Source organism: Periophthalmus magnuspinnatus, chromosome 9 (assembly GCF_009829125.3).
Source record: "Periophthalmus magnuspinnatus isolate fPerMag1 chromosome 9, fPerMag1.2.pri, whole genome shotgun sequence".
NCBI classification, from domain to species: domain Eukaryota; kingdom Metazoa; phylum Chordata; class Actinopteri; order Gobiiformes; family Gobiidae; genus Periophthalmus; species Periophthalmus magnuspinnatus.
Window position 1 is genome coordinate 2,254,669 of NC_047134.1, and position 25,170 is coordinate 2,279,838.

Genomic DNA, 25,170 nt, shown 5'->3' on the forward strand with positions numbered 1-25,170 from the left:
AAGTGAAAGCTCAGACTGTGACCTCTGGGCACATAGTCCACTGTATAGTCCACATGACTGTGTGCAGTGGTGACAGTGTGACCACAGAGACACTGGTCGACTGTGTTCTATGAGCTGAATTAAAACATCAGCGCCACAAGGGGGCAGTACTGCTGTATTTCTGCGGAGGAGCGGGAGAACCAGAGAATCAATGAGGAGATCGAGAGACAGCTGCGGAAAGACAAGAGGGACTCCCGTCGTGAGCTCAAGCTGCTGCTGCTGGGTGAGGAACCGTGCACTCACATGTGGTCACGTGATAACAGCGGATTATACCGTTATTAGGCCTCTCTGTGTCACTGTGTCTGAATATTCTCAAGGCACAAATGTCATGACGCCCGTTTGTCCCTGTCCTCCCGTGCTCTCTACCCCTCCCCGACCTGTCTGCCCGGAGCTGGGCGGAGTTGGAGACTTCTCCGCACGCACCTGGAGCGCATCAGCGTAATCACCGCCACCTGCTGCTGAGTACTTGAGGGCTCGGCAGACTACACTCGGCGCCAGACCGTCCGCGTGTAAACGTGAATGCTCTAGCTCAGTTTTGTATCCTGGTACCTGCTTGTATGTACTCATTTGGATTTTGTTACCCTCCAGATCCCTGTCCTCGCTCATCCCCGCTCCTGCCTCTGCGCTCTGGCTCCGGGAAAGTCACCCCTCCGTCTCGCCACCTGTCTCCTCCTGGTCTCCGGCTTGCTGCTTACCTTCAGTCTTGGACTCCGCTCTCTGGACTACGCCGGAACTGCCTGCCCCGGTCTCGTCCTGCTCTTGCCTGCACCCCGGTCCTGGTTTCCCCGTCCCCGACCTGCACTCCGCCCGCCTGGTCTGCCTCCCGCTCCGTGATTCCCCGTGTGGATTTGTATGAACTTATTAAGACTGAATTTCACTGACTTGGTAAATAAACACTGTAACCTTGCCCCGAGTCTGCATCTCTTGGTCCTTCCCGCACCATTACGACAACAAACCACGGTCAAGTTCAACAATTCAACTATTTCCACTGAGTTTCAACATGGATCCAAACTGTTAACATCTCATTTATTAAAATAACATCACATCATCATATTTATTTACATCCCCGGGCGAATAATAACCTCTAAAATCACTTTAAATAATCAAACTTTTCCAGTAGGGCTCCCTCACCTACTGAATTCAGTCACATTTGTGTTTTTGTCACTTTCAAATACATTAGACGCAAAGCAACTTTATTTGTACAGCACAATTGGTCCACAAGGTAATTCAATGAGATTTATAGAATAAGAAAGACATTAAAATCACAATACAACAAATCAAAACATAAATAATCATCATAAAATTAACTTTAAAAGATTAGAGGCAGAATAAAACCCTTTCAGTCACAGCAGCTAAACAGAAGCGTTTGAGTCTGGATTTAAACATTGTCAAAGTCGAGGTCTGTCTCACATCTTCAGCAAGAATGTGCCAGGTTTAAACTGCACAAAACTCAAACACTGATTCACCAGGTTCTGGTTTAGTCCTGGTTTAGTTCTGGTTTAGTCCTGGTTTAGTACTGGTTTAGTCCAGGTTTAGTCCAGGTTTAGTCATGGTTCATAATAATAATACAATATTATGCACCCTGTTTAAAATAAAATACAATACAATAAACAAAACTGAAAAAAAACAAAAAACAAAAACAATCAAAGTCCACATAAAACACCAAAAACAGGTGCAGGTGTGTGTATAAATGTTTATCAGATTATTAAATTGCGATTGTGTCACTAAAGTCTCCATTTTTGCTTTTCCTTGAACTTCATTCCATTTTTGGGAAGTAAAACAGCTAAAAGCCTCTTTTCTGGTCTCAGTTCTGTTGTGGCTCGTTCTTAGCCTTATACAGTCATGTGATCTGGTATTAAATGTTCAGGTATCAATGATTAACAAACAGGTGAGGTATTCTGGGAGTTTTTGAGGTCATCCCTTATCGATAAACTTCATACACTGCTGTTCTCTTCTAACAGACAGTAATGGACAACACACTTTTTCATGGAGAAACAGTGATGAGTTTCAAATCCATCACCTGTAATAAAATAAAGGGCAGAGTGAAATAGTGGATCCAATGGTTTCAAAGCAGAGGCTGAAGTCTGGACTTACCACATCCACATAATCCAATACAGACAGGAAGGCTGCTTGCACTATTTCTGTGATAAAATGATCATTTAGATTTGTCACATAATTCTGAGATATGTTTTTTAAAGGATAAGTTTTATCAAGACAAAATCCAAGATATTTAAAAGTGTCGACTCTTTCAATGGATGAACCATTTACTGTATAAAGATTTATACTTGCACAATACTTAAATGTTTAGAAAAAAAATCATATACTTAGTTTTATTTGCATTCAGAGACAGTTTAAGATTTATTATGGAGTTTTGGATTTCATTAAAATCTTGTTGTAGTTTTAAAAGCACATGACCAGCAGAGGGGGCACTTTCATACAAAACAGCATCATCTGCATATAAATGTATGTGGCTTTTTTTTTTTTAAATTATTGTTACCAATAGAAATTATAAAAACAGTAAAAAGTAGGGGGGCCCAAAATTGAGCCTTGGGGTACTCCTTTAATTAAAGTTGAAAACAAATCTAATTTAAAACCATGGGCTGTTACTGCCTGGGTTCTGTTTGAAAGATAATTTTGGAGCCAATCACATGGAACATTGTCAAATCCAATCTGCTTCAGACTGTTCAGGAGGACTCCATAATCCACTGAAACAAAAGCTTCAGTTAAATCAATAAACAGAGATACACAGTTTTGTTTGTCATCAAGGGCTCAGAAAATGTCATTTAAAACTTTTGTGTTTGCAGTGACAGAAGTCTGCCCTTTTCTGAAACCCAAATGATAAGATTCAAAATGGAGCAATTATTTAAATAACCTGTAACTTGATTTGCAGCTAACTTTTCTAAAACTTTTGCAAGAAATGGTAATTTAGATATTAGCCAGAAATTATTTACATTTTTTCGTTGTTCCACCATTCCCAACAGACCCTCATGATACGCTTGGTTCCACCATGTCTGTCTGGCTTCCTCCTCCGCTAGCAGATCCAACTCCCAACCAGGTGGTGATCGATTGACAGCTCTACCCCTCTCTTCACCTGAGTGTCCAAGACACGTGGCCGAAGGTCAGATGACACAACGACAAAGTCGATCATCGACCTCCAACCTAGGGTGTCCTGTCGCCATGTGCACTGATGAACACCCTTGTGTTCGAACATGGTGTTTGTTACGGACAAACTGTGACTACCACAGAAGTCCAATAACAAAACACCGCACAGGTTCAGATCAGGGACCCCGTTCTTCCCGATCACACCCCTCCAGGTGTCACTGCTGTTGCCCAGGTGGGGGGTCCAACCCCTCTCAAGGAGTTGGGTACCAGAGCCCAAGCTGTGCGTGGAGGTGAGGTACCTCTCAACCTCCCTCACAAGCTCAGGCTCCTTTTCCCCCAGCGAGGTGACATTCCACGTCCCAACAGCCAGATGCTGTGTCTGTGGATTGGGTCGCCAAGATACCCGTCTTTGACCGCTGCCCAGTCCTCTTCGCACCCGACCCCTATGAGACCCTCTGCAGGTGGTGAGCCCACAGGAGGGTGGACCCACGTCGTCCTTTCGGGCTGAGCCCGGCCGGGCCCCATGGGCAAAGGCCCGGCCACCAGGCGCTCGCATTCGAGCCCCAACCCCAGGCCTGGTCCAGGGTGGGGCCCCGGCCATACCGGGCGACGTCACGGTCCTTGTTATTTTTGATCATAGGGGTATAGGGAACTGCTCTTTGTCTGACCCATCACCTAGGACCTGTTTGCCATGGGAGACCCTGCCAGGGGCATAATGCCCCAGGCAACATAGCTCCTAGGGTCATTCGGGTACACAAACTCCCCCACCACGATAAGGTGGCAGTTCAAGGGGAAGCAAAAACACATAATGAACCACATAAATGAAATAATAGAATGTGCTGCATAGTAATTGAACAAATGTTTCCAATAAGTCTAGACATTCTGATCGTCAGTGTATAAGCTGCTGAATTTATAATTTGGTAAATTCTGAATGTTTTTTCTGTATGACTCAGGATAATACTGCGGAAGTATTTATCACTTTTTATTTACTATTTACATTTATCATTGTCATATGTCTCAAACAAAAGGAAAATAAACTACCATTTACAATATATTAACGTAATAACTTAAAACACTAAAGTAACAGTCAAAGTGCAAATCAATAAACCTGAGTTTGCCAGTGTCAGGTTTTAATAATGAAGACACACTTCCTTGGACCTTGGCAGTGCTAATCAACCTTCTCTGCCTGGACCGACTTGCTGAGACTGAGGTCTTCATCTTCTGGCTGGTAGGTGGGGCTTTCACACCGGGTGCTGCTCCACTGTCCACCGCATCATTCGTGGGCTTGGTTTGCAGGGCTGGCTGGAGCAATAGATGACTGGCATGTCACTTTAGAAACATCGGAAAGAATATTGATAGTACTGCTCATGTTACATCACATCTATTTACAGTTACAGTGTTTACAAGTAATCACAATGAAACACTTTCAATAACAATTGGAAACTGTTGCTATTATGTAAATACCTAGATATAATCATGATCCATGGGAACCTCCTCCAGGGCAGAAACCTTAGCAGACAGCTTGTCCCGCCACTGTGCTCCAGCGACGGCCTCCACTTCATTGTTCCCCTCGTCCTCCACTACATTCTCCTGTGGCTCGTCCTCCAGGGCCACAGTGTCTCCTGCCCCAAGGCAGATGTTATGGAGGACGGCACAGGCAGTGATGAGCTATGACAACAAAATATGATTTACACAATCACATATTTCATGATATTTAACATTTCACTTACATGTGGTGCAAAGGTGTGATGGACCTCCAGTGCATGAAAAAAGATGGCCCTGAATCTTGTTTTCATCATTCCAAAGGCACGCTCAATAATTGAACGTGCCTTGGAATGATCAAAATTGAAGCGCTGGGCTCCCACACCTTGCACTGGCCACTTGTAGGGAATGATGAGGGGGAGTGGACGTTGGAGACAGGGGTACCCTCCATCTGCGAGGATGAAGTGCCCTGGAGGAGGATACAGTCCTCTCTGGTACAGAAGACTGTATCAAAGCACTCTGGCATCATGAACAGAACCAGGCCTCCCCACGTAGGTGTCTATGAAGCGGCCCAGTTTCCTGTTTCTGTAGCTCTGATCATCAGGGCCGCTGTGTGGCCTGATTCTTACATGGCAGCCAACTATTGCCCCGGCTGCTCTCCTAAAGGCCCTGTGCCTCGCCAGCCGTGCAAACCCAAGGGTCACTGCCTCAAAGTCATCATTAGTAGGGAGGTGGATGACTTTGTGACGCCACCACCTCCCCAGTGACCCTGTGGACGATGCGGTGGACAGTGGAGCGTGGTATCTCAAACACTCGGGAGACCACGTGGTATGATGTTCCACTTGCCAGCCAGAAGAGGAAGACCAGGACCTCAAGCTCAGCACCCCATCCGTGCCGTCGGTCCAGCTCCAGAAGGCACATTAGCACTGCCAAGGATTCCCTGCTCAGCTGAAAGTCAGACCATGTGTCTTCATGATTAAAGAACCTTTCCAGCTCTGGCACACTCAGGTTAACTTTTCAGTACATTCTTCAGGGCTGGTTTGGGTAAACAAACAGTTACATTGAATAAAGGCATGTGCAGTTATTCCCAGACAATAAGAAGAACAATAATACATTATTATCATTAGAAGTTATTATTGCAGTAATAACAATAATAAGATGAAGTTAACTGGAATAGTATAGAATGTAAACAGCGCCCTCTACAGATGTTAGTGATTTAGCCATGGATCAAATTTAACCTGGTCCAAATACCGGACCATTAAACCACACAATATCCCACTTTGTACAACTAATAAGTGTTTGTTTATACACTCTGGTTTATAAACTATGAATGTAAAAATGATATTTTTACCTCTGTCTCTGTTATAACATTTTAACAAGGTTTATTTAATTAAAGTTATGAAGTAGCTACACTTGGGAAAACAATCACCTGGAAGCTTAGATTTATTTATTGATATTCCACAGAATACATGAATTACTTCATTCAATCTAAAAAGAACTGAATGCCTGCGATGACGATGATGACACCTTGACTCTTCTATTAAATTATGAAAAATGAAAAATAAAAATATCATTAATTTAGTGTCCATTTTACACCTTTGGTCATACATCAACGGCGTATATCTAATTAGTCACCAGCCGTCACAGTTAGTAGGCGTAACGTAAGCTACGTATCGTACACTCAAAGACAGCGGTGTGCGGTCCGTGGTGTGGGCCTGTCCCATTTCAGCAAGATGGAGGCTACACTGAGGAGGACACATTCTCGTCTGGAACCTTCAAACTATACTTTGAGGAGTACTTCGAAGGGTCCCTTCAATCGGTGCATTTGGCGAATTGAGACATGGCCTACGATCCATGCTCGGTCCAGAGTCCTACAGAATGACATCATACTGTTTAGCCCCGCCCACTGCTCACATGGTTCATCTCATGTCATTTTGTCATAAAGACACTTCCAAATGCCAAAAGAGCTAAAAATTTATGAAATACAACTGTACAATGAAATGTTCCCTTTGAGAAGAAATTACAAAAACATAAAATGACGTTCCATCAAACAAACAGTAAACAGAAGTCTTTGAATTAGATCTGATTTATAAAGACCTGGGTCACAAAGAGCACACTCCACAGATTAGATAATGACTTATTAACACCATCTGAAGATAAAATGACATAAGAAGTTCTTAACAAGGTTGGAACGTGACATAGAACATTCTACTGCACTTCACCTGGAATCTGTTCATTGCTGTTCACAAGTTGTACCCTGTCAACTGTTTCAGATGCCCTCCCGCTGACCACCCGGTGATGACTGACCAGATCCTCCCCTTCCCTCACCGGGATGATCCCTGTCCTGGATGAGCCCCCCTCTGTCCCTTAGTCTTGAGTGGGCTCTGGGTCTACAACTGTGTCTGCAAATGGACACGCCAGAGTCCTGGTTTAGTCCTGGTTTAGTCCTGGTTTAGTCCTGCTTTAGTCCTGCTTTAGTCCTGTTTTAGTCCTGGTTTAGTCCTGCTTTAGTCCTGGTTTAGTCCTGGTTTAGTCCTGGTTCAGTCCTGGTTTAGTTCTGGTGTAGTGCTGGTTTAGTCCTGCTTTAGTCTTGGTTTAGGCCTAGTTTAGACCTGGTTTAGTCCTAGCCATTCAAAGTTCACCAGTTTACCAACAAAATGAAGAAGACCAAGAGGAACAATCTTTTGTCTGTTCCAAAGGGATGAAGAGGAAGAGCACGCTGCCATCTAGAGGTGCAAAGTGACACTGCAAACACATTATGAATTATCACATTAAAATCACCACAACCTCATTTTTACCACTGCAGAACATTTGTGCTCCAGAAGGGGGCAGCACAGTTCTTTTGAGACTCATTACAAATCAGCCATTTAGTAACGACAGAGACATGAACCATAAACCAGGTCCACACATCTGCAGTCAGTCACACAGAGAACTCCACCTGAGAATTCTGACCTGTCTCAGGTTAAACTAGAGGGATTCTTACAGCACACAGTTTGTGTTTGAACTTTTGTCTTTTATTTGTGGCTGAAAACACGACAAGACTCAAACTTGTTATGGTTTTATATGAGTTCATGGTTTAGTTTGTTTGGTGTGGCTCCGGTCGACTTCTCCAAGTTGAACAAAGGTTGATAAAAGACCACATGTACTAATTACTACGGTCTACACCACTGTGTCTCCTCCTCCTTCTGATTGGACAAAAACACTGCTTCAGAAACTATTTTTAAGTCCACATTAATAAGAGAAACAGGAGATAACTGGATGGTAAAGTTGGGTCTTGGTTTAAGGAGGGAAATTAGTGCAGTGTTCATGTGGTTTGGTCATTTTGATTTTTCTTTTATTTTAAGTATGAGTCTTTGAAAAAGTGGAGAATGGTCCAGAAGTGTTTGTAGAACTCAGCAGGGTCTGGTCCAGGTGCTTCATTGTTTGCTGTTGATTTCAGGGCAGATTGAAGCTCTGAATCTGTTATTGATGATTCCAGATTTTCCTGTTGTTCCTCTGTGATTTTTGGAAGTTCAGTGTTGTTCAGGAATGGATTTATATTTGATTGTTCCGGGGTGTTTCTGAAGCGTATCATTTAATATAAAAGACTTTAAATATGTTATTCATTTCTACAGGTGACGTGTTGGATCATTGAGAAGGGAAGTATTAAAGCGCCCTCTGGTGGATGTTTTATTCTTTCGCTGTGGAAGAATCTGGTTCCATGTAAATGTTACTGGGGCGTGATCACTAATGAGGATGGGGTGTGTTGTAAATATTAGATCAAATTGAATCACTGATGATAAAAAGTCTCTACATGAGTTTGTGACGGGGCAGAAGGAGCTCTCTTTTGATGTGGACTTTTGTAGCCGCCATCGCCAAGGCCCAGATCTTCCATATATTGTTTTATTTATTTATTTGACAGGGACATTGCACATTAATGAACATCAGTATAAAATAGATGTAAATATGCCAAATTTTAGCTACAAAGCTGGTTTTCATCCATGGTACATAGGCAGGTAAATACATAAAAAATACAACATGCAACACAAGCAGCACAAACAAAAGTCTAGTGGTCACATGACTGGTTTGTTTTCAGCCATAGTTTCAGTTGTGTTTTAAAGCTGATCAGTGTAGGGCTCTCCTTTATATGTAGAGGACGACTGTTTCAGATGTTAGTGGACCTCACAGAGAGAGTGTTCTGTCCAAAGGTGGTTCTTCTGTGGGGGACCTCACAGAGAGAGTGTTCTGTCCAAAGGCTGTTCTTCTGTGGGGGACCTCACAGAGAGAGTGTTCTGTCCAAAGGCTGTTCTTCTGTGGGGGACCTCACAGAGAGAGTGTTCTGTCAAGCTCATGTGGAAGACTCTTGTTCATTTGTTCAAATCTGTGACCACAGCTCATCAGAGTCAAGATCTCCCTCCCAAAGAACTTTTATCGAGGCAAGAGAATCTGAGCGAATAAATGATCTCTGATTATAGCAGAACCAAATAGACCCTTTCAAGGAACAAGTGGATGAAAGCAAAGAATCAAGAGAAGAATCTTCAGGTAAGTTTGAAATGAAGGGAAGCTGCTCTTAACAAAACTGTGAACTTACAGGTATTTGAAAAGATGTTGCTTTGGGAGAAAGAATTTTACAGATATTTGCTGAAAAAAAAATATTTAAAGGGGGATTGTACGGGTGAATATAACAAAGCTGCAAAGGACACTGGTTTTACAGAGTTCTGCTCCGTCACTAATCAATCCAAAGAGGGAAGTGTTTTGGACTGAAGACAATATTTAAAAGTCTTACCTTGGAGGATCAATAATAACACCTGAAATGTGGTAAGGCCTCCCTCCTGATGGTTTAGGCCACTGTAGGTACGGCCTAAAGAGTCTTATCCCAAAGAAATTCAGCCACAAGTGAATCTGCCTGAGAGAAGAACGGGCATAAAAGGGGAATGCTCTGGAATAAGAACAGGAAGCGAAGCAAGACATTCATTTTGACACATTTAATACGTGCGACTAAGGACAAGTAAAGACCAGCGCTCAAAATCTTCACTAATTCTCAACAATAGAGGACAGAAGTTTGTTTTGAACAAGTCTTCTGGTTTGTGCGTGACATGAACCCCAAGATATAAAAAAACATCATGCTCCATTTTAAAAGGGAACCCTTGTCCAGATTTAACTGGAGAGTTTAATAAGACGACCTCAATTTGGCTTAAATGAAGTGAATTAAGTTTGTGTCCAGAAAACTGTAACATGGAGTGATGTCGTTAAGAACAAAAGAGAAATAACTCGACTCTATATTCACACAAAGCAAAGGGCGGAAACTTGGACCATTTAAATATCACACTTTTATTTTTATCATTTTTTTCATTTCTACATCACTCCATATTTCAGAGAAGAAAAGAGAAGAGGAGCAGGAAGAGGAGGAGATGAAGGAGGAGAGAAGAGAGGAGGAGCAGGAAGGGGAGGAGATGAAGGAGGAGAGAAGGGAGGAAGACGAGGAAAGTGAAGGATGAGAGAAGAGGAGGAAAAGAAGGAGGAGATGAACGAGAAGAGTGGAGGAGGAGGATAAGGAGCAATTAAGGTTGGGTGAAATGCAGAGGACACAATTCAATAATGGGTCAAATGCAAAGGGAATTGTTTCATATTGCGTCAAATGCACAGGTCACTGTTCCCTATTGGGTCAAATGTGGAGGACACTGTTTTGTATTGGGTCAACTGCAGAGGACACTGTTTCATATTTGGTCAAATGCAGAGGGCTCTGTTCACTGTTGGGTCAAATGCAGAGGACACTGTTTTGTATTCGGTCAAATGCAGAGGACACTGTTTCACATTGGGTCAGTTGCAGAGGACACTGTTCACTGTTGGGTCAAATGTAGAGGACACAGTTCTCTATTGGGTCAAATGTGGAGGACACCCTTTTATTGAGTCAAATGCAGATGACACTGTTCACTGTTGGGTCAAATGCAGAGGACACTGTTTCACATTGGGTCAAATGCAGAGGACACTGTTTACTGTTGGGTCAAATGCAGAGTACACTGTTTACTGTTGGGTCAAATGCAGAGGACACATTGACTTTGGGTCAAATGCAGGGGACACTGTTTTATATTGGGTCAAATGCAGAGGACACTTTCACATTGGGTCAAATGCAGAGGACACTTTCACATTGGGTCAAATGCAGAGGACACTTTTTCATATTGGTCAAATGCAGAGGACACTTTCACACTGGGTCAAATGCAGAGGACACTGTTTCATATTGGGTCAAATGCAGAGGACACTGTTTACTGTTGGGTCAAATGCAGAGTACACTGTTTACTGTTGGGTCAAATGCAGAGGACACATTGACTTTGGGTCAAATGCAGGGGACACTGTTTTATATTGGGTCAAATGCAGAGGACACTTTCACATTGGGTCAAATGCAGAGGACACTTTTTCATATTGGTCAAATGCAGAGGACACTTTCACACTGGGTCAAATGCAGAGGACACTGTTTCATATTGGGTCAAATGCAGAGGACAGTTTCATATTGGGTCAAATGCAGAGCTTTAGGGCGATGGCAGGTCACTTAAAGATGTCGATCCGGGTGTAGAACAAAACGGGAGAGTGAAGAGGTGACTAAAAATATAAAACAATATTTATTTTACAAAAAAGTTCCTAAAAATGTGAACAAATGAAAATGTTAATGCAAAAATAAAGTGTAAAAAACTGAAGATTAACTCAGGAGGAGACAAAATGTGTGTTTGAAATAATAGTGTAGTAAAAATGTGTGTTTTGTGAGGTCAAAGGTCACAGTGTTCACAGGTAAAGGCCTGTAGCTGCAGAGGGTGTGGCTGTCACAGAGTCATTATCATGTGTTTTCACACTGTCCTACTGTTCTGAAATAACAAATCATATCTTCATTAAATAATATCTGAACATTTGAGCTTAAATCTAAGAGTATAAGATCTTCACATTCTAAAGTGTGAAAACCATCAGTACTAGAGCTGCTGTTTCTTTCACATGTTCTGTCTTAAAAGGATTATTCAAAAGACAAATACACAAATGTTGTACCTGATCAGTTAGAGACAAAGTCCATGAGTCCAATATATGTGTCCATGTCCATTTTACATGTGCCCCTCTCAATGGGACATTCATTGTTTCACTTTATTCATACAGGCGCCATTTTGAGGACTTTTGACCACTGAAAAGACACAGTATATAGTTTTGAATAGTTGTTTGCCCCTGTGCTCATGTCCATCTCTGTGAAGCCCTTGTCCTTTAGAATGTTCTGAAACCTGCTGTTCTGTTGTGTTCAGTCTGAAGTCGTGTTAGAACTGAGTTAAATGTCAGAATGGCGTCACCAACAGGATCCTCCTCCATTCATCCTGTTGGTGACATCATTGTGTGAAGGAGCTGCTGTTACTGAACAACTATTAACTCTAACACAGGACATATTTAGATCAGTCCTCACCCAAAACAACGGATTAACATGTTTGCTAAGTCGCTCCCCCTTCAGAGCACGATCACAACACAATCAGCTGCATCCCACGAATGAAACTACTGCACATCACATCAGGTTTGTCATAGTGTACAGTTTGTGTCATGTTTTTGTGTATTTACGGAGGATTGTTGTGTGGAGCATGGGTGATGTAGGCTTGTGGGCGGAGCCTCGTACATGGGTGATGTAGGCTTGTGGGCGGAGCCTCGTACATGGGTGATGTAGGCTTGTGGGCGGAGCCTCGTACATGGGTGATGTCGGCTCGTGGGCAGAGCTTTGGACAGGATCTTACAGCTAAATGTAAGGAGGGTTTAAATAGGGCCCTGGAGAGATCTCTAGATTACTCAAACATGCATGGATGACACATAAAACCTCTTCAGACGTGTTTTTGATGAGGAAACACTTTTTTATTTTTATTTTTTTTAATTTATTTATTTATTTTTATTTTTTTATTTATTTATTTGAAGGACAGTGTGCAGATGCATTAAAAAGATGGCTGCACCAGATTTAGCAAAATGCTAATTTCCATCAACACCATTATAACTTAGATATAAGAAAGATACAAAAAAATATTTTTGCAGAATACTCCCTCTTTTTGGTCAAGCCTACTTTCCTGGAAATGAATTAACATCTCCATGGAGACAACTGGGTGGCAGACCCTCCACCTGTAAAGTTACACAGTGTGCCTTTGTAAATATAAATATATCTAAAAATAAGGCCTTATACTACATCATTGTCAATTATATAACCTACGAATAATGACACTGCGTTCATCATGGAGTTATTTTGTGATTGTTTATCCTCTGATCTGAAGGTCACACTGCTGTCCCCATCTGTCCAGCTCTTCAAAAAGTCCACTACAATCCGCTTCATTCTGAATGAGACAAAACAGAGAACGTTTTCATTCAGGGACTGTCCAGTAGAGTCGGATTAACATCACAAGAATCCCTATAGTTTAAAGGGTTTCATGTGTTTCTGAATCTGACTTAGTTTGTATATAAAACCTGTGCTAAATATTTATCAGCGTTTTACATCAGTTATGTGGCAGTTTTGGAAGAAAAGTTGAGAAAAAAGTACAAAAATACAGGAAGTAGCACTGAGTTGTTACGTCATCAACACAGAAAAGTCCATCCAAAAAACAAAGACAGTTTAGGTACAAGAAAGACATTTTTCTTACACCTTAAACCTTCACTGCATAGAGGTTACGTAATTTATTTGTTTTAGTATAATCATAACTATTGTGTCATTTAGACAATAGGCTCTGTGCGAAACCACGCCCTCTACCTCACTGTTAGCGTCAGTACTTCCTGTCCAGTTTTATCTTTATGAGGGTTTTTTTCCCAAGTCAGAGGCATAATAAATATTAAAACAACAACACAAAGTATTCTACATATAAAATAACTGGGTAGTCTTGTTTTTATTGTTAGCTTTGAGACACAGTGAGCTAGCTAGCGTCCTGCTGTGCACAGAGCGTCAGTTTAGTTTAATCCTTGTTTACATTGTGGTTGCTAGGTAACAGTTATGGAACCAGGAAGTAAAAGTATAAACTACACCAAAAATTAAAAATCTAGCAAAAGTAGGCAGTACATTTACATAATAAGTAGTAGTATATTTACAGGTCTATTTGGCCCAGAAAGTCTCATACTGTTTAAATTTGTATTGACACAAAGTTCATGTGCTGTGACTTAAGTAACAGCTCCATAAAACATTTGGATAGGTTTTGTGTCATTGTATTTTTGTTTAAAGGAAAAAAAAGTGGAGTTCAGTGTCTGCTCGGTGAGAGTGCTTTTCCCCTCTGAGTGTTTGTTAAACACAGATCACATTAGCCCCATTGCTTTAGTCAGGTCTGACACCTCACTCACTTGTGTTTTTGAAAGAAATCTCCAAACATCTGATGCACAAATGTTGAAGCTTCTCACAACTTATCAAATATATTCGCACAAAAAGTTATGTTCACATTTTTAACCCTTTACAATTCCGCGTCATTTTGGTGAAATTCCCTTTGTTCTGACCTCTCCAAATTAAAAATATCACCATTATTAAATCCTCAGTAGTAAATACAGAAGTTTGAGGTCTTTGTAAAGGTAACACCTTATAGTTTTACCCACAGGTTTCAGAATCACTGTGAGTTTGTCTGCTGAGCATTTAAACACTCTGGTACACACAGAAAGAAAACACAATGTACATGATTTTGTCTGGTCTTCTCTGTGTCATTATAACAGTCTCTTTGTTGCTGGAAGCACAGGGGGATATTGTGGTTTAAACATTTCACTGGAGTTTTGACATGTCACTTCCTGCACTTCTGCCCTGTGTGTCTTGTCACTGCCCGGGTTGATGTACACAAGATGATGATGCTTCAACAACCGCAACAGCCAATGAGCACATCTGACATGTCAACGTCCCCCATGTGTCTAAGGAAAAACACAAACATGCACAGAAGTCATGCTAAAGATTACACACAATATATTTTACCTACAATTATGTCAACAGCAGAATAAACCACACTGACCGATCAGGAACAGCATCCAGTCCAAAACATAAGGTCCTCTACTCCTGAGTCCACGGTGGAATCTTCACTCTTTGCCACAAACTGCTCCAGGTCCGACATGCCTTTAGTTTAATTTGTACAAACATGTTTTGTCATGTTTAGAACACAAAACTGCTGCAAAACACCAGTGCGTAAAATTATGTACTCAATACGCAGATCTCTGCATCCATCCAGCTTCTTTTCCGCACACGTATTTACGGAAAACCATGGCATGTCATACATCGTCATGTTCCACTGCTCATTGGCTGTAAGGGGAAAACATCACTAAACTTGTGTAATGTAAATGTTGATTCTACAAGGGGGAGAGAAGTAAACTTTCAGTCATCTGTAGCACTGATTCACTGTCTGGGGCTCCAGTAACCTGCAACCCCCACCTTATTGGCCAACACTGGTGTTAATCAGAAGCTAACACGTTTGTTTAGCCCTGAGTAACAAAGTTGGTGCTGTCAGAAGTTTATTATGCATGAAATCAACAAAAGAAAGGCAAAAAAGTGATGGAGCAGATTTCACATTTGGAATACTTTCCTGCAGCAGATTGGACATGGAGGATCTAACTTATCTTGTGGACATAATTTCTTGACTGAATTATATTCTCTGGGCCTGTACGGAAAGAATGAGACCAACTTTGTGTGAATATGTTTATATTTGACAGAACCAGAGCCTTCAAAGATAAGTGAAGTTCAAGTCCACATTTTTTTATTTTGAAATGTTTTTCCTGTCAGCACTGTGATGATTTCAGTTAAAAAAAAAAAAAAAAAGGCCTGGACCATCGGAAGGTTAACAAGATAATAAGTATCGTGATAATATTGTTAATTGCGATTATTTTGTCCACAATAATTGTCTAAAAGTCTAAATTTTACCATCATTCCATCCCTACTTGAGAGCAAGCGAGTTAGCATGTGAACAATGCACTTCCTGATTATAATTAGATATAGACAGAACTCAAGAGCAGCTCATAAGTCACATTTTATTAAAATATGTGAAAACAAGCAGATGCAGGACATTTAAATCATTACAAATAAAGTGAATCTTAACACTATATTTTATTCACATATATATTTTTTTGTTTTAACTGAAATGTCAGACTCATTTAAAGATGAAAGCAGAGCTGTGATTGGCTCAGAAGCTGTGCTCGGTGGTGACCTCAGCGGCGATGTCATCATACTCCTCCTCCTGCTGGCCCGTCTCCATGGAAACAACATGTGCACTTCCTATGGGCGGAGTCAAGACAAGCAATTAGCCCAAACTGGGGTTGTGTTCAAATGCCCTCCCACAGCCCCTCTCTGCTCCACACTGCCCCCCAGTGACCTGAAACCTGTGTCTGTGTAATACCTCTTTTATCCAGCAGGGGGAAAACATTTGAGCTTTTATTTAGAGCGATTCATGTTTGAGTTTGTCCTGCAACTGAGGCTTGAGTGCTCAGTAGAGTCTGTTTTCACCTACCCCCTATCCCCGCCCCCTGCTCTGTACTTACAAATTCAAAATGTATTAGCCTGTGTGTTAGCCTGTGTGTTAGCTTCTGTGTGTTAGCCTGTGTGTTAGCCTCTGTGTTAGCCTGTGCGTTAGCCTGTGCGTTGGCCTGTGTGTTAGCCTCTGCATTAGCCTGTGCATTAGCCTGTGTGTTAGCCTCTGCGTTAGCCTGTGCGTTAGCCTTTGTGCTGTGAGTGAAACATTTTAAGGTCAGAATGACGAGCCTGACAGCAGCAGTCACAGACAGAGGGGTCGTGCTTTTTACACAGAAAGTGAATTAGAGCCAGAGTCAGTGGAGCTGAAACAGGCTCATGCTCACTTCCTGTCTGTCGCGCGGCGGCTCGCGGGTTAGTCCACTTGCACATACAGATAGATGCTGGTTTCTGACGGCTGCTCTAGTGTAAAATGGAGGTTAGAGCATCATAACAGTAACGATGAGTGAAATGTAAAATAAAGATGTAAATATGTTGTAGTGTCATGTGTCTTTAAGATGAGGCGCTGGGCCCAGTGTGTCTGTCTAACAAAGTTTAACATCCAGGGAGGAGAATTACATATATAAGTACAATATATTTCACTCAACCAGAACCAAAAGCTGAAGAGCAGGTGGGCGGGGCTTGAGTCAGCACGAGAATATTTCCAGATGTGCTATTGGCTGATAGTAGAGGATACGTCACACTCTGGGGGAGCTGTTCACTGTTTGTGCCTCAAAAGTGTCAGAGAAAAGTTGCCAAAAAACGTGCAAGAATCCCCATGGTGACAAATGTGTTTCTATTCCCTGATAAATGTAGATGGTGTGAGCAGAACACAGGCTCCTCCCCTCAGTGGAGATCCAAAAACTGCACCAAAAAGGCTGTTGTCCCAGCGCTTGGAGGACCTGGAGGACCTGGTGTGGGTTCATTCTTTAGTTTAGGTCAGAACATCTCAGACTGTGGGGTTACCTGTGCGACGCTGCCCCCTGTAGATCAGCACCAGCAGCACAGTGCACACGGCGTACGGACTGGACACCAGCAGAGGGCGCACTAGCCACATCATCCACACGGAGGGAGAAGAGGAAGGAGGAGAGGAGGGAGGACCTACAGTGAGAGAAAACGTCCAGTGAAATTTCAGTATTTTTTATAAAACTGGCCCTAAGTTCCTCGTCTTCTCTGTCAGTTTAAATAAACAAAAGTCAAATGATTTTTTCCCAATATCTTCATAAAGTGGAGCCATTATTCAAGCTCAAAGACGTGATCGTGCTCAGATGAAACGACTTTAAACCATAAGATTAATGTGACAGTTTGAGGAGCCAAACTCAAACTAATAATGAGAAGGATCAACATTTGTGGAGCAGAAGTTTGGACATTTATTTAAAAATATTAAGTCTCCCATAGAGTTACATAGAGTTTTATAGAGTAGAGTTTATGTGTGTATTTTCGTGTATGTCAGTGTGTGTGTTTGGGTGTGTACGTGTATGTATGTGAGTATGTGTGTGTGTGTGTGTGTGTGTGTGTGTGTATGTGTGTGTTTGTGATGAGAGACACTAGAAAAAAAAACATCTGAGAAACATAAAAATGTGAGATTAGACTTTTACCTGAACAATTAAAATCCAGACCCGAGGAAGAGGAAGAGGATGAACCAACGACACATTCTTTCACTGCAGACGTCTTCTTCTTCTTCACACAGTCAGAATTGACCCTCCACACTGGACTCTGTGGAATATCCTTTCTCATTTTTCCAAAAACAGCAGAGCCACAGTCCAGGTCTCTGCACAAAGCAGCTATGTCCTCCAGGGACCAGGGTCCATAGGACACCACCCGTCTCCACTCTCCTCTGTGTCTCACCTCCACAGTCCCAGCACAGCGACTGGCCCCTCCCACCAGCCTGAGCGGCTCTGAACAGACAAGAGACAGAGTGAGCCCCGCCCCTTTGCCTGAGCAGTGAAGCCCCGCCCCTTTACCTGAGCAGTGAGGCCCCGCCCCTTTACCTGAGCAGTGAAGCCCCGCCTCTTTACCTGAGCAGTGAAGCCCCGCCCCTTTAAATGAGCAGTGAGGCCCCGCCCCTTTACCTGAGCAGTGAAGCCCTGCCCCTTTACCTGAGCAGGTGAGGTTGACAGCGGCTCCAGAGGAGCAGGTCTCTGAGCCGGAGCGGGGACAGTCCATCAGAGCAGACTCGTGGCCCTCACACTGGAACTTCTGCTTCAGAGGAGAGAGCGCCCCCTGGAGGAGAGAAGGAGCCCCACAGCCCAGCTCCCTGCACAGCACCTCTGCCCCCTGCTGGTCCAAGGCCCCTTCACAGACCCAGGTCCAGGACTGGTCCCAGATCTGCACTGATCCTGAGCACAGACTGGGCCCCGAGACCAGACGCACCGAGTCTGTGGACACACATGTGTGACATCATCACTCTGAGCCAATAGGACGCACACAGGGCTGTGACATCATCACTCTGACCTGGCGCAATCCTTCTTGTTCAGACCTGGTTTAGTCCTGGATCAGTCCTGGTTCAGTCCTGGTTGAGTCCTGGTTGAGTCCTGTTTTAGTCCTACTTTAGTCCTGATTTAGTTCCGGTTTAGTCCTGTTTTAGTCCTGGTTTTAGTCTTGGTTTTAGTCCTGGTTTAGTCCTGGTTGAGTCCTTGTTTAGTCCTGGTTTAGTCCTGGTTTAGTCCTGGTTTAGTTCTGGTTTAGTCCTGGTTTAATCCTGGTTTAGTCCTGGTTTAGTTCTGGTTTAGTCCCGGTTTAGTTCTGGTTTAGACCTGGTTTAATCCTGGTTTAGTCCTGGTTTAGTTCTGGTTTAGTCCCGGTTTAGTTCTGGTTTAGTCCCGGTTTAGTTCTGGTTTAGTCCTGGTTTAGTCCTGGTTCAGTCCTGGTTTAGTCCTGGTTTAGTCCTGGTTCAGTCCTGGTTTAGTCCTGGTTTAGTTCTGGTTTAGTCCTGGTTAAGTCCTGGTTTAGTCCTGGTTTAGTCCTGGTTCAGTCCTGGTTTAGTCCTGGTTTAGTCCTGGTTTAGTCCTGGTTTAGTCCTGGTTTAATCCTGGTTTAGTCCTGGTTTAGTTCTGGTTTAGTCCCGGTTTAGTTCTGGTTTAGTCCTGGTTCAGTCCTGGTTTAGTCCTGGTTTAGTCCTGGTTTAGTTCTGGTTTAGTCCTGGTTTAGTTCTGGTTTAGTCCTGGTTCACTTGTTATTAAACACGTTGAATCTCTCTGTATTTTTTGTGTTTGTGCCCGTGTATGTGTGTTTTTTGTTTGTTTGTGTGTCAGTGTGTGTACGTGTTCGTATGTGTGTGTTGTCTGTGTGTGTAGGGGTGTGTATGTGTGTGTGTATATATATGTGTGTGTCTGTATATGTGTGTTTGTTTATTTGTGTGTGTGTTTTTGTGTGTGTTTGTATATATGTGTGTGTGTGTGTCTGTATATGTTTGTTTATTTATTTGTGTGTGTGTTTGTGGGTGTGTGTGTCTGTATATGTGTGTTTATTTATTTGTGTGTGTGTGTAGGGGTGTGTTTGTGTTTGTATATATGTGTGTGTGTCTGTATATGTGTGTTTGTTTATTTGTAGGTGTGTTGTCTGTGTGTGTATGTATGTGTGAGTGTGTCTTTCTGTGTGTTGTGTAAGTGTTTTTGTGTAAGTGTATTTGTGTGCATCTGAATGTGTATGTGTATAAATGTGTGTTTGTGTATGTGTGTATATATATGTGTGTCTGTGCACATGTGTGTATTTTTGTGTGTAATGAAACAATAGAAAAAAAAACATCTGAGAAACATAAAAATGTGAGATCAGACTTTTACCTGAACATTTCATCTCCACACCCCATGGAGAGGAAGAGGAGGATGAACCAACAACACAGTCTCCCACTGGAGACTTCTTCTTCTTCTTTATCTTCTCCTTCACACAGACAGACGAGACGTCCCACACTGGACTCTGTGGAAAATCCTCTCTCTTTTCTCCATAAATAGCAGAGCCACAGTCCAGGTCTCTGCACACAGCAGATGTGTGCTCCAGGACCCAGAGTGCATCGGGCCCCACCCGTCTCCACTCTCCTCTGTGTCTCACCTCCACAGTCCCAGCACAGCGACTGGCCCCTCCCACCAGCCTGAGCTCTGAACAGACAAGAGACAGAGTGAGCCCCGCCCCTTTACCTGAGCAGCGAAGCCCCGCCCCTTTACCTGAGCAGTGAAGCCCTAAACAAAAATTCAATTTTGCCAATTGGACAAAATTTTTAGAGCAGGGGTGTCCAAAGTGTGGTCCCCGGGCCGAACTTGGCCCTCCATCAGGTCTACTTTGGCCCAAAGGGGCTCTGAGATTTTAGGAATAATCTGTTTTGATTCAGTTTGTAGTGAAAAGACTGTCAGGAGATGGAAGGAGGACAGTCCTGTCTATTTCCTCATTTTTAAAGTCAGAATAAAACATAACTGAAGAAGTAATCTGACCAAAATGAAGAAGACGCTGGGATGAGACGCCAAATGTCACTCTAAAATGTTTGTCCCATGACACAATAGAGTTTTTGGATCCCACCTGGACGACTGAGGGATTCCACAGACACTGTGGCAGAGTGGTTATCCTGTGTCCTCCCTCTCACCAGGAGGTTGTAGGTTAGACTCCTGATCTGAGTGGAGTGTGCATGTTCTCTCTGTGTTACTGTGGCAGAGTGGTTATCCTGGTGCGTGTCTTTACCTGAGCTGTTGTCTTCTGCCATGAGCCCTGCACACACAAAAGTCATGTCACAAAATGGCAGTTGTTGGTCACATGACACAGAGTTTCACACAAAATGGCGGCGGTTGGGCTCATTAAAGCAACAGGCTGGTTTCATCAGTGTGATGGAAACTGTAGTCCTTCTTTAGTCCTGTTTTAGTCCTGATTTAGTCCTGCTTTAGTCCTGTTTTAGTCCTCCTTTAGTCCTGTTTTAGTTCTGTTTTAGTCCTGTTTTAGTCCTGTTTTAGTCCTGCTTTAGTCCTTTTTTAGTCCTGCTTTAGTCCTGCTTTAGTCCTTTTTTAGTCCTGTTTTAGTTCTGTTTTAGTCCTGTTTTAGTCCTTGTTTATTCCCGTTTTAGTCCTGCTTTAGTCCTGCTTTAGTCCATCTTTAGTCCTGTTTTAGTCCTGTTTTAGGCCTGCTTTAGTCCTTTTTAGTCCTGTTTTAGTCCTTTTTTAGTCCTGCTTTAGTCCTGCTTTAGTCCTTTTTTAGTCCTGCTTTAGTCCTGCTTTAGTCCTGTTTTAGTCCTGTTTTAGGCCTGCTTTAGTCCTTTTTTAGTCCTGTTTTAGTCCTGTTTTAGTCCTGCTTTAGTCCTGTTTTAGTCATGCTTTAGTCCTGGTTTAGTCCTTTTTTAGTCCCGCTTTAGTCCTGCTTTAGTCCTTTTTTTAGTCCTGCTTTAGTCCTGTTTTAGTCCATCTTTAGTCCTGTTTTAGTCCTGTTTTAGTCCTGTTTTAGTCCTGCTTTAGTCCTTTTTTAGTTCTGTTTTAGTCCTGTTTTAGTCCTTTTTTAGTCCTGCTTTAGTCCTGCTTTAGTCCTGTTTTAGTCCTGTTTTAGTTCTGTTTTAGTCCTGTTTTAGTCCTGCTTTAGTCATGTTTTAGTCCTGTTTTAGTCCTGCTTTAGTCCTGTTTTAGTCCTGTTTTAGTCCTGTTTTAGTCCTGCTTTAGTCCTGCTTTAGTCCATTTTTAGTCCTGTTTTAGTCCTGCTTTAGTCCTGCTTTAGTCCTGCTTTAGTCCTGTTTTAGTCCTGTTTTAGTTCTGTTTTAGTCCTATTTTAGTCCTGCTTTAGTCCTTTTTTAGTCCTGTTTTAGTCCTGCTTTAGTCCTGTTTTAGTCCTGTTTTAGTCCTGTTTTAGTCCTGCTTTAGTCCTGCTTTAGTCCATTTTTAGTCCTGTTTTAGTCCTGCTTTAGTCCTGCTTTAGTCCTGTTTTAGTCCTGTTTTAGTTCTGTTTTAGTCCTGTTTTAGTCCTGCTTTAGTCATGTTTTAGTCCTATTTTAGTCCTGCTTTAGTCCTTTTTTAGTCCTGTTTTAGTCCTGCTTTAGTCCTGTTTTAGTCCTGTTTTAGTCCTGTTTTAGTCCTGCTTTAGTCCTGCTTTAGTCCATTTTTAGTCCTGCTTTAGTCCTGTTTTAGTCCTGCTTTAGTCCTTTTTTAGTCCTGTTTTAGTCCTGTTTTAGTCCTGCTTTAGTCCTGTTTTAGTCCTGCTTTAGTCCTGTTTTAGTCCTGTTTTAGTCCTGCTTTAGTCCTGTTTTAGTCCTGCTTTAGTCCTGTTTTAGTCCTGCTTTAGTCCTGCTTTAGTCCTGTTTTAGTCCTGCTTTAGTCCTGTTTTAGTCCTGTTTTAGTCCTGCTTTAGTCCTGTTTTAGTCATGCTTTAGTCCTGTTTTAGTCCTGTTTTAGTCCTGCTTTAGTCCTTTTTTTAGTCCTGTTTTGGTCCTGTTTTAGTCCTGTTTTAGTCTTGCTTTAGTCCTGCTTTTGTCCTGTTTTAGTCCTGTTTTAGTCCTGCTTTAGTCCTGTTTTAGTCCTGCTTTTGTCCTTTTTTAGTCCTGTTTTAGTCCTGTTTTAGTCCTGCTTTAGTCCTGTTTTAGTCCTGTTTTAGTCCTGCTTTAGTCCTGTTTTAGTCCTGCTTTAGTCCTTTTTTAGTCCTGTTTTAGTCCTGCTTTAGTCCTGTTTTAGTCCTGTTTTAGTCCTGTTTTAGTCCTGCTTTAGTCCTGTTTTAGTCCTGCTTTAGTCCTTTTTTAGTTCTGTCTTAGTCCATCTTTAGTCCTGCTTTAGTCATTTTTAGTCCTGTTTTAGTCCTGTTTTAGTCCTGTTTTACTCCTGCTTTAGTCCTGCTTTAGTCCTGTTTTAGTCCTGCTTTAGTCCTGCTTTAGTCCTGCTTTAGTCCTTTTTTAGTCACGCTATATTCCTGTTTTAGTCCCACTTTAGTCCTGTTTTAGTCCTGCTTTAGTCCTGCTTTAGTCCTGTTTTAGTCCTGCTTTAGTCCTGCTTTAGTCCTGTTTTAGTCCTGCTTTAGACCTGTTTTAGTACTGTTTTAGTCCTGCTTTAGTCCTGCTTTAGTCCTGTTTTAGTCCTGTTTTAGTCCTGCTTTAGTCCTGTTTTAGTCCTGCATTTGTCCTTTTTTTAGTCCTGTTTTAGTCCTGCTTTAGTCCTGTTTTAGTCCTGTTTTAGTCCTGCTTTAGTCCTGTTTTAGTCCTGCTCTAGTCCTTTTTTAGTCCTGTTTTAGTCCTGCTTTAGTCCTGTTTTAGTCCTGTTTTAGTCCTGCTTTAGTCCTGTTTTAGTCCTGCTTTAGTCCTGTTTTAGTCCTGCTTTAGTCCTGCTTTAGTCCTGTTTTAGTCCTGCTTTAGTCCTGTTTTAGTCCTGTTTTAGTCCTGCTTTAGTCCTGTTTTAGTCCTGCTTTAGTCCTGTTTTAGTCCTGCTTTAGTCCTTTTTTAGTCCTGCTTTAGTCCTGTTTTAGTCCTGTTTTAGTCCTGCTTTAGTCCTGTTTTAGTCCTGCTTTTGTCCTGTTTTAGTCCTGCTTTAGTCCTGTTTTAGTCCTGTTTTAGTCCTGCTTTAGTCCTGTTTTAGTCCTGCTTTAGTCCTGCTTTAGTCCTGTTTTAGTCCTGTTTTAGTCCTGTTTTAGTCCTGTTTTAGTCCTGTTTTAGTCCTGCTTTAGTCCTGTTTTAGTCCTGTTTTAGTCCTGTTTTAGTCCTGTTTTAGTCCTGCTTTAGTCCTGTTTTAGTCCTGCTTTAGTCCTGTTTTAGTCCTGCTTTAGTCCTGTTTTAGTCCTGCTTTAGTCCTGTTTTAGTCCTTCTTTAGTCTTGCTTTAATCCTGTTTTAGTCCTGCTTTAGTCCTGCTATAGTCCTGTTTTAGTCCTGCTTTAGTCCTGTTTTAGCCCTGCTTAAGTCCTGTTTTAGTCCTGCTTTAGTCCTGTTTTAGTCCTTCTTAAGTATTGTATTTGTCCTGCATTAGTCCTGCTTAAGTCTTGTTTTATTCCTCTTTTAGTCCTGTTTTAGTCCTCTTTTAGCCCTTCTTTTAGTCCTTCTTTTTTCCTGTTTTTGTCCTGTTTTAGTCCTGTTTTAGTCCTGCTTTAGTCCTGTTTTAGTTCTGCTTTAGTCCTGTTTTAGTCCAGCTTTAGTCCCTTTTTAGTCCTGTTTTAGTCCTGTTTTTGTCCTGTTTTAGTCCTGTTTTAGTCCTGTTTTAGTCCTGTTTTTGTCCTGTTTTAGTCCTGCTTTAGTCCTGTTTTAGTCCTGTTTTAGTCCTGTTTTAGTCCTCCTTTAGTCCTGTTTTAGTCCTGTTGTAGTCCTGTTTTTGTCCTGTTTTTGTCCTGTTTTAGTCCTGCTTTAGTCTTGTTTTAGTCCTGCTTTAGTCCTGTTTTTGTCCTGTTTTTGTCCTGTTTTAGTCCTGTTTTAGTCCTGTTTTAGTCCTGTTTTAGTCCTGTTTTTGTCCTGTTTTAGTCCTGTTTTTGTCCTGTTTTTGTCCTGCTTTAGTCCTGTTTTAGTCCTGTTTTTGTCCTTTTTTTGTTCTGTTTTAGTCCTGTTTTAGTCCTGTTTTAGTCCTGTTTTAGTCCTGTTTTAGTCCTTTTTTAGTCCTGTTTTAGTCCTGTTTTTGTCTTGTTTTAGTCCTGCTTTAGTCCTTGTTTTAGTCCTGTTTTAGTCCTGCTTTAGTCCTGTTTTAGTCCTGCTTTAGTCCTGCTTTAGTCCTGTTTTAGTCCTGCATTAGTCCTGTTTTAGTCCTGTTTTAGTCCTCCTTTAGTCCTTCTTTTAGATGAAGATAAACGTTCTTATGTTCAAGGGGACATTTGTCTTGTGCCGCAGCTTAAACACAGTTTCACTCACACATCACAGTCGGGGACAGTCAGAGCTCATCAAAAAGAAGAAGACAAATACGTGTCCATTTTGTGTCTGCACAGCCATAAAGTGTCACTGCACCAGCCTCATTTCACAAATATCATGAATAAAACCACAGTCGACACATTCAACTCACAGATCCTGAAGCTCACTGGAGATTAAAGGGACTTAAGCCTCTGTTGGGCACATTTGTTCAAGAGGGAAACAGAAGTGACAAATGAGAGTTTATTTGTGTTACTCTTAAAGTGATGTGCTCCAAACACCTGAAGGAACAGTTTCATATTCACCACACAACAGGTGAGAGGGGTTCTGACAGTTCATCTGAGCTCAGAGTTT

The 25,170-nt window shown here is 42.1% G+C and overlaps 1 protein-coding gene across 2 annotated transcripts in view; it reads right to left on the reverse strand.

The window, feature by feature from the left end:
- The window catches only part of LOC129456533 (antigen WC1.1-like), an 87,751-nt gene that overhangs the window by 22,019 nt on the left and 40,562 nt on the right, over window positions 1-25,170 (reverse strand). Inside the window, exon 7 of one of the 2 annotated variants that reach the window (XM_055224305.1) lies at window positions 15,753-15,782. In XM_055224305.1, coding sequence (XP_055080280.1) covers window positions 15,753-15,782 — 30 coding nt within the window. Of the gene's footprint in view, window positions 1-15,739; window positions 15,783-25,170 lie in introns of those variants that run through there. The other variant, XR_008648813.1, reaches the window with a different exon arrangement.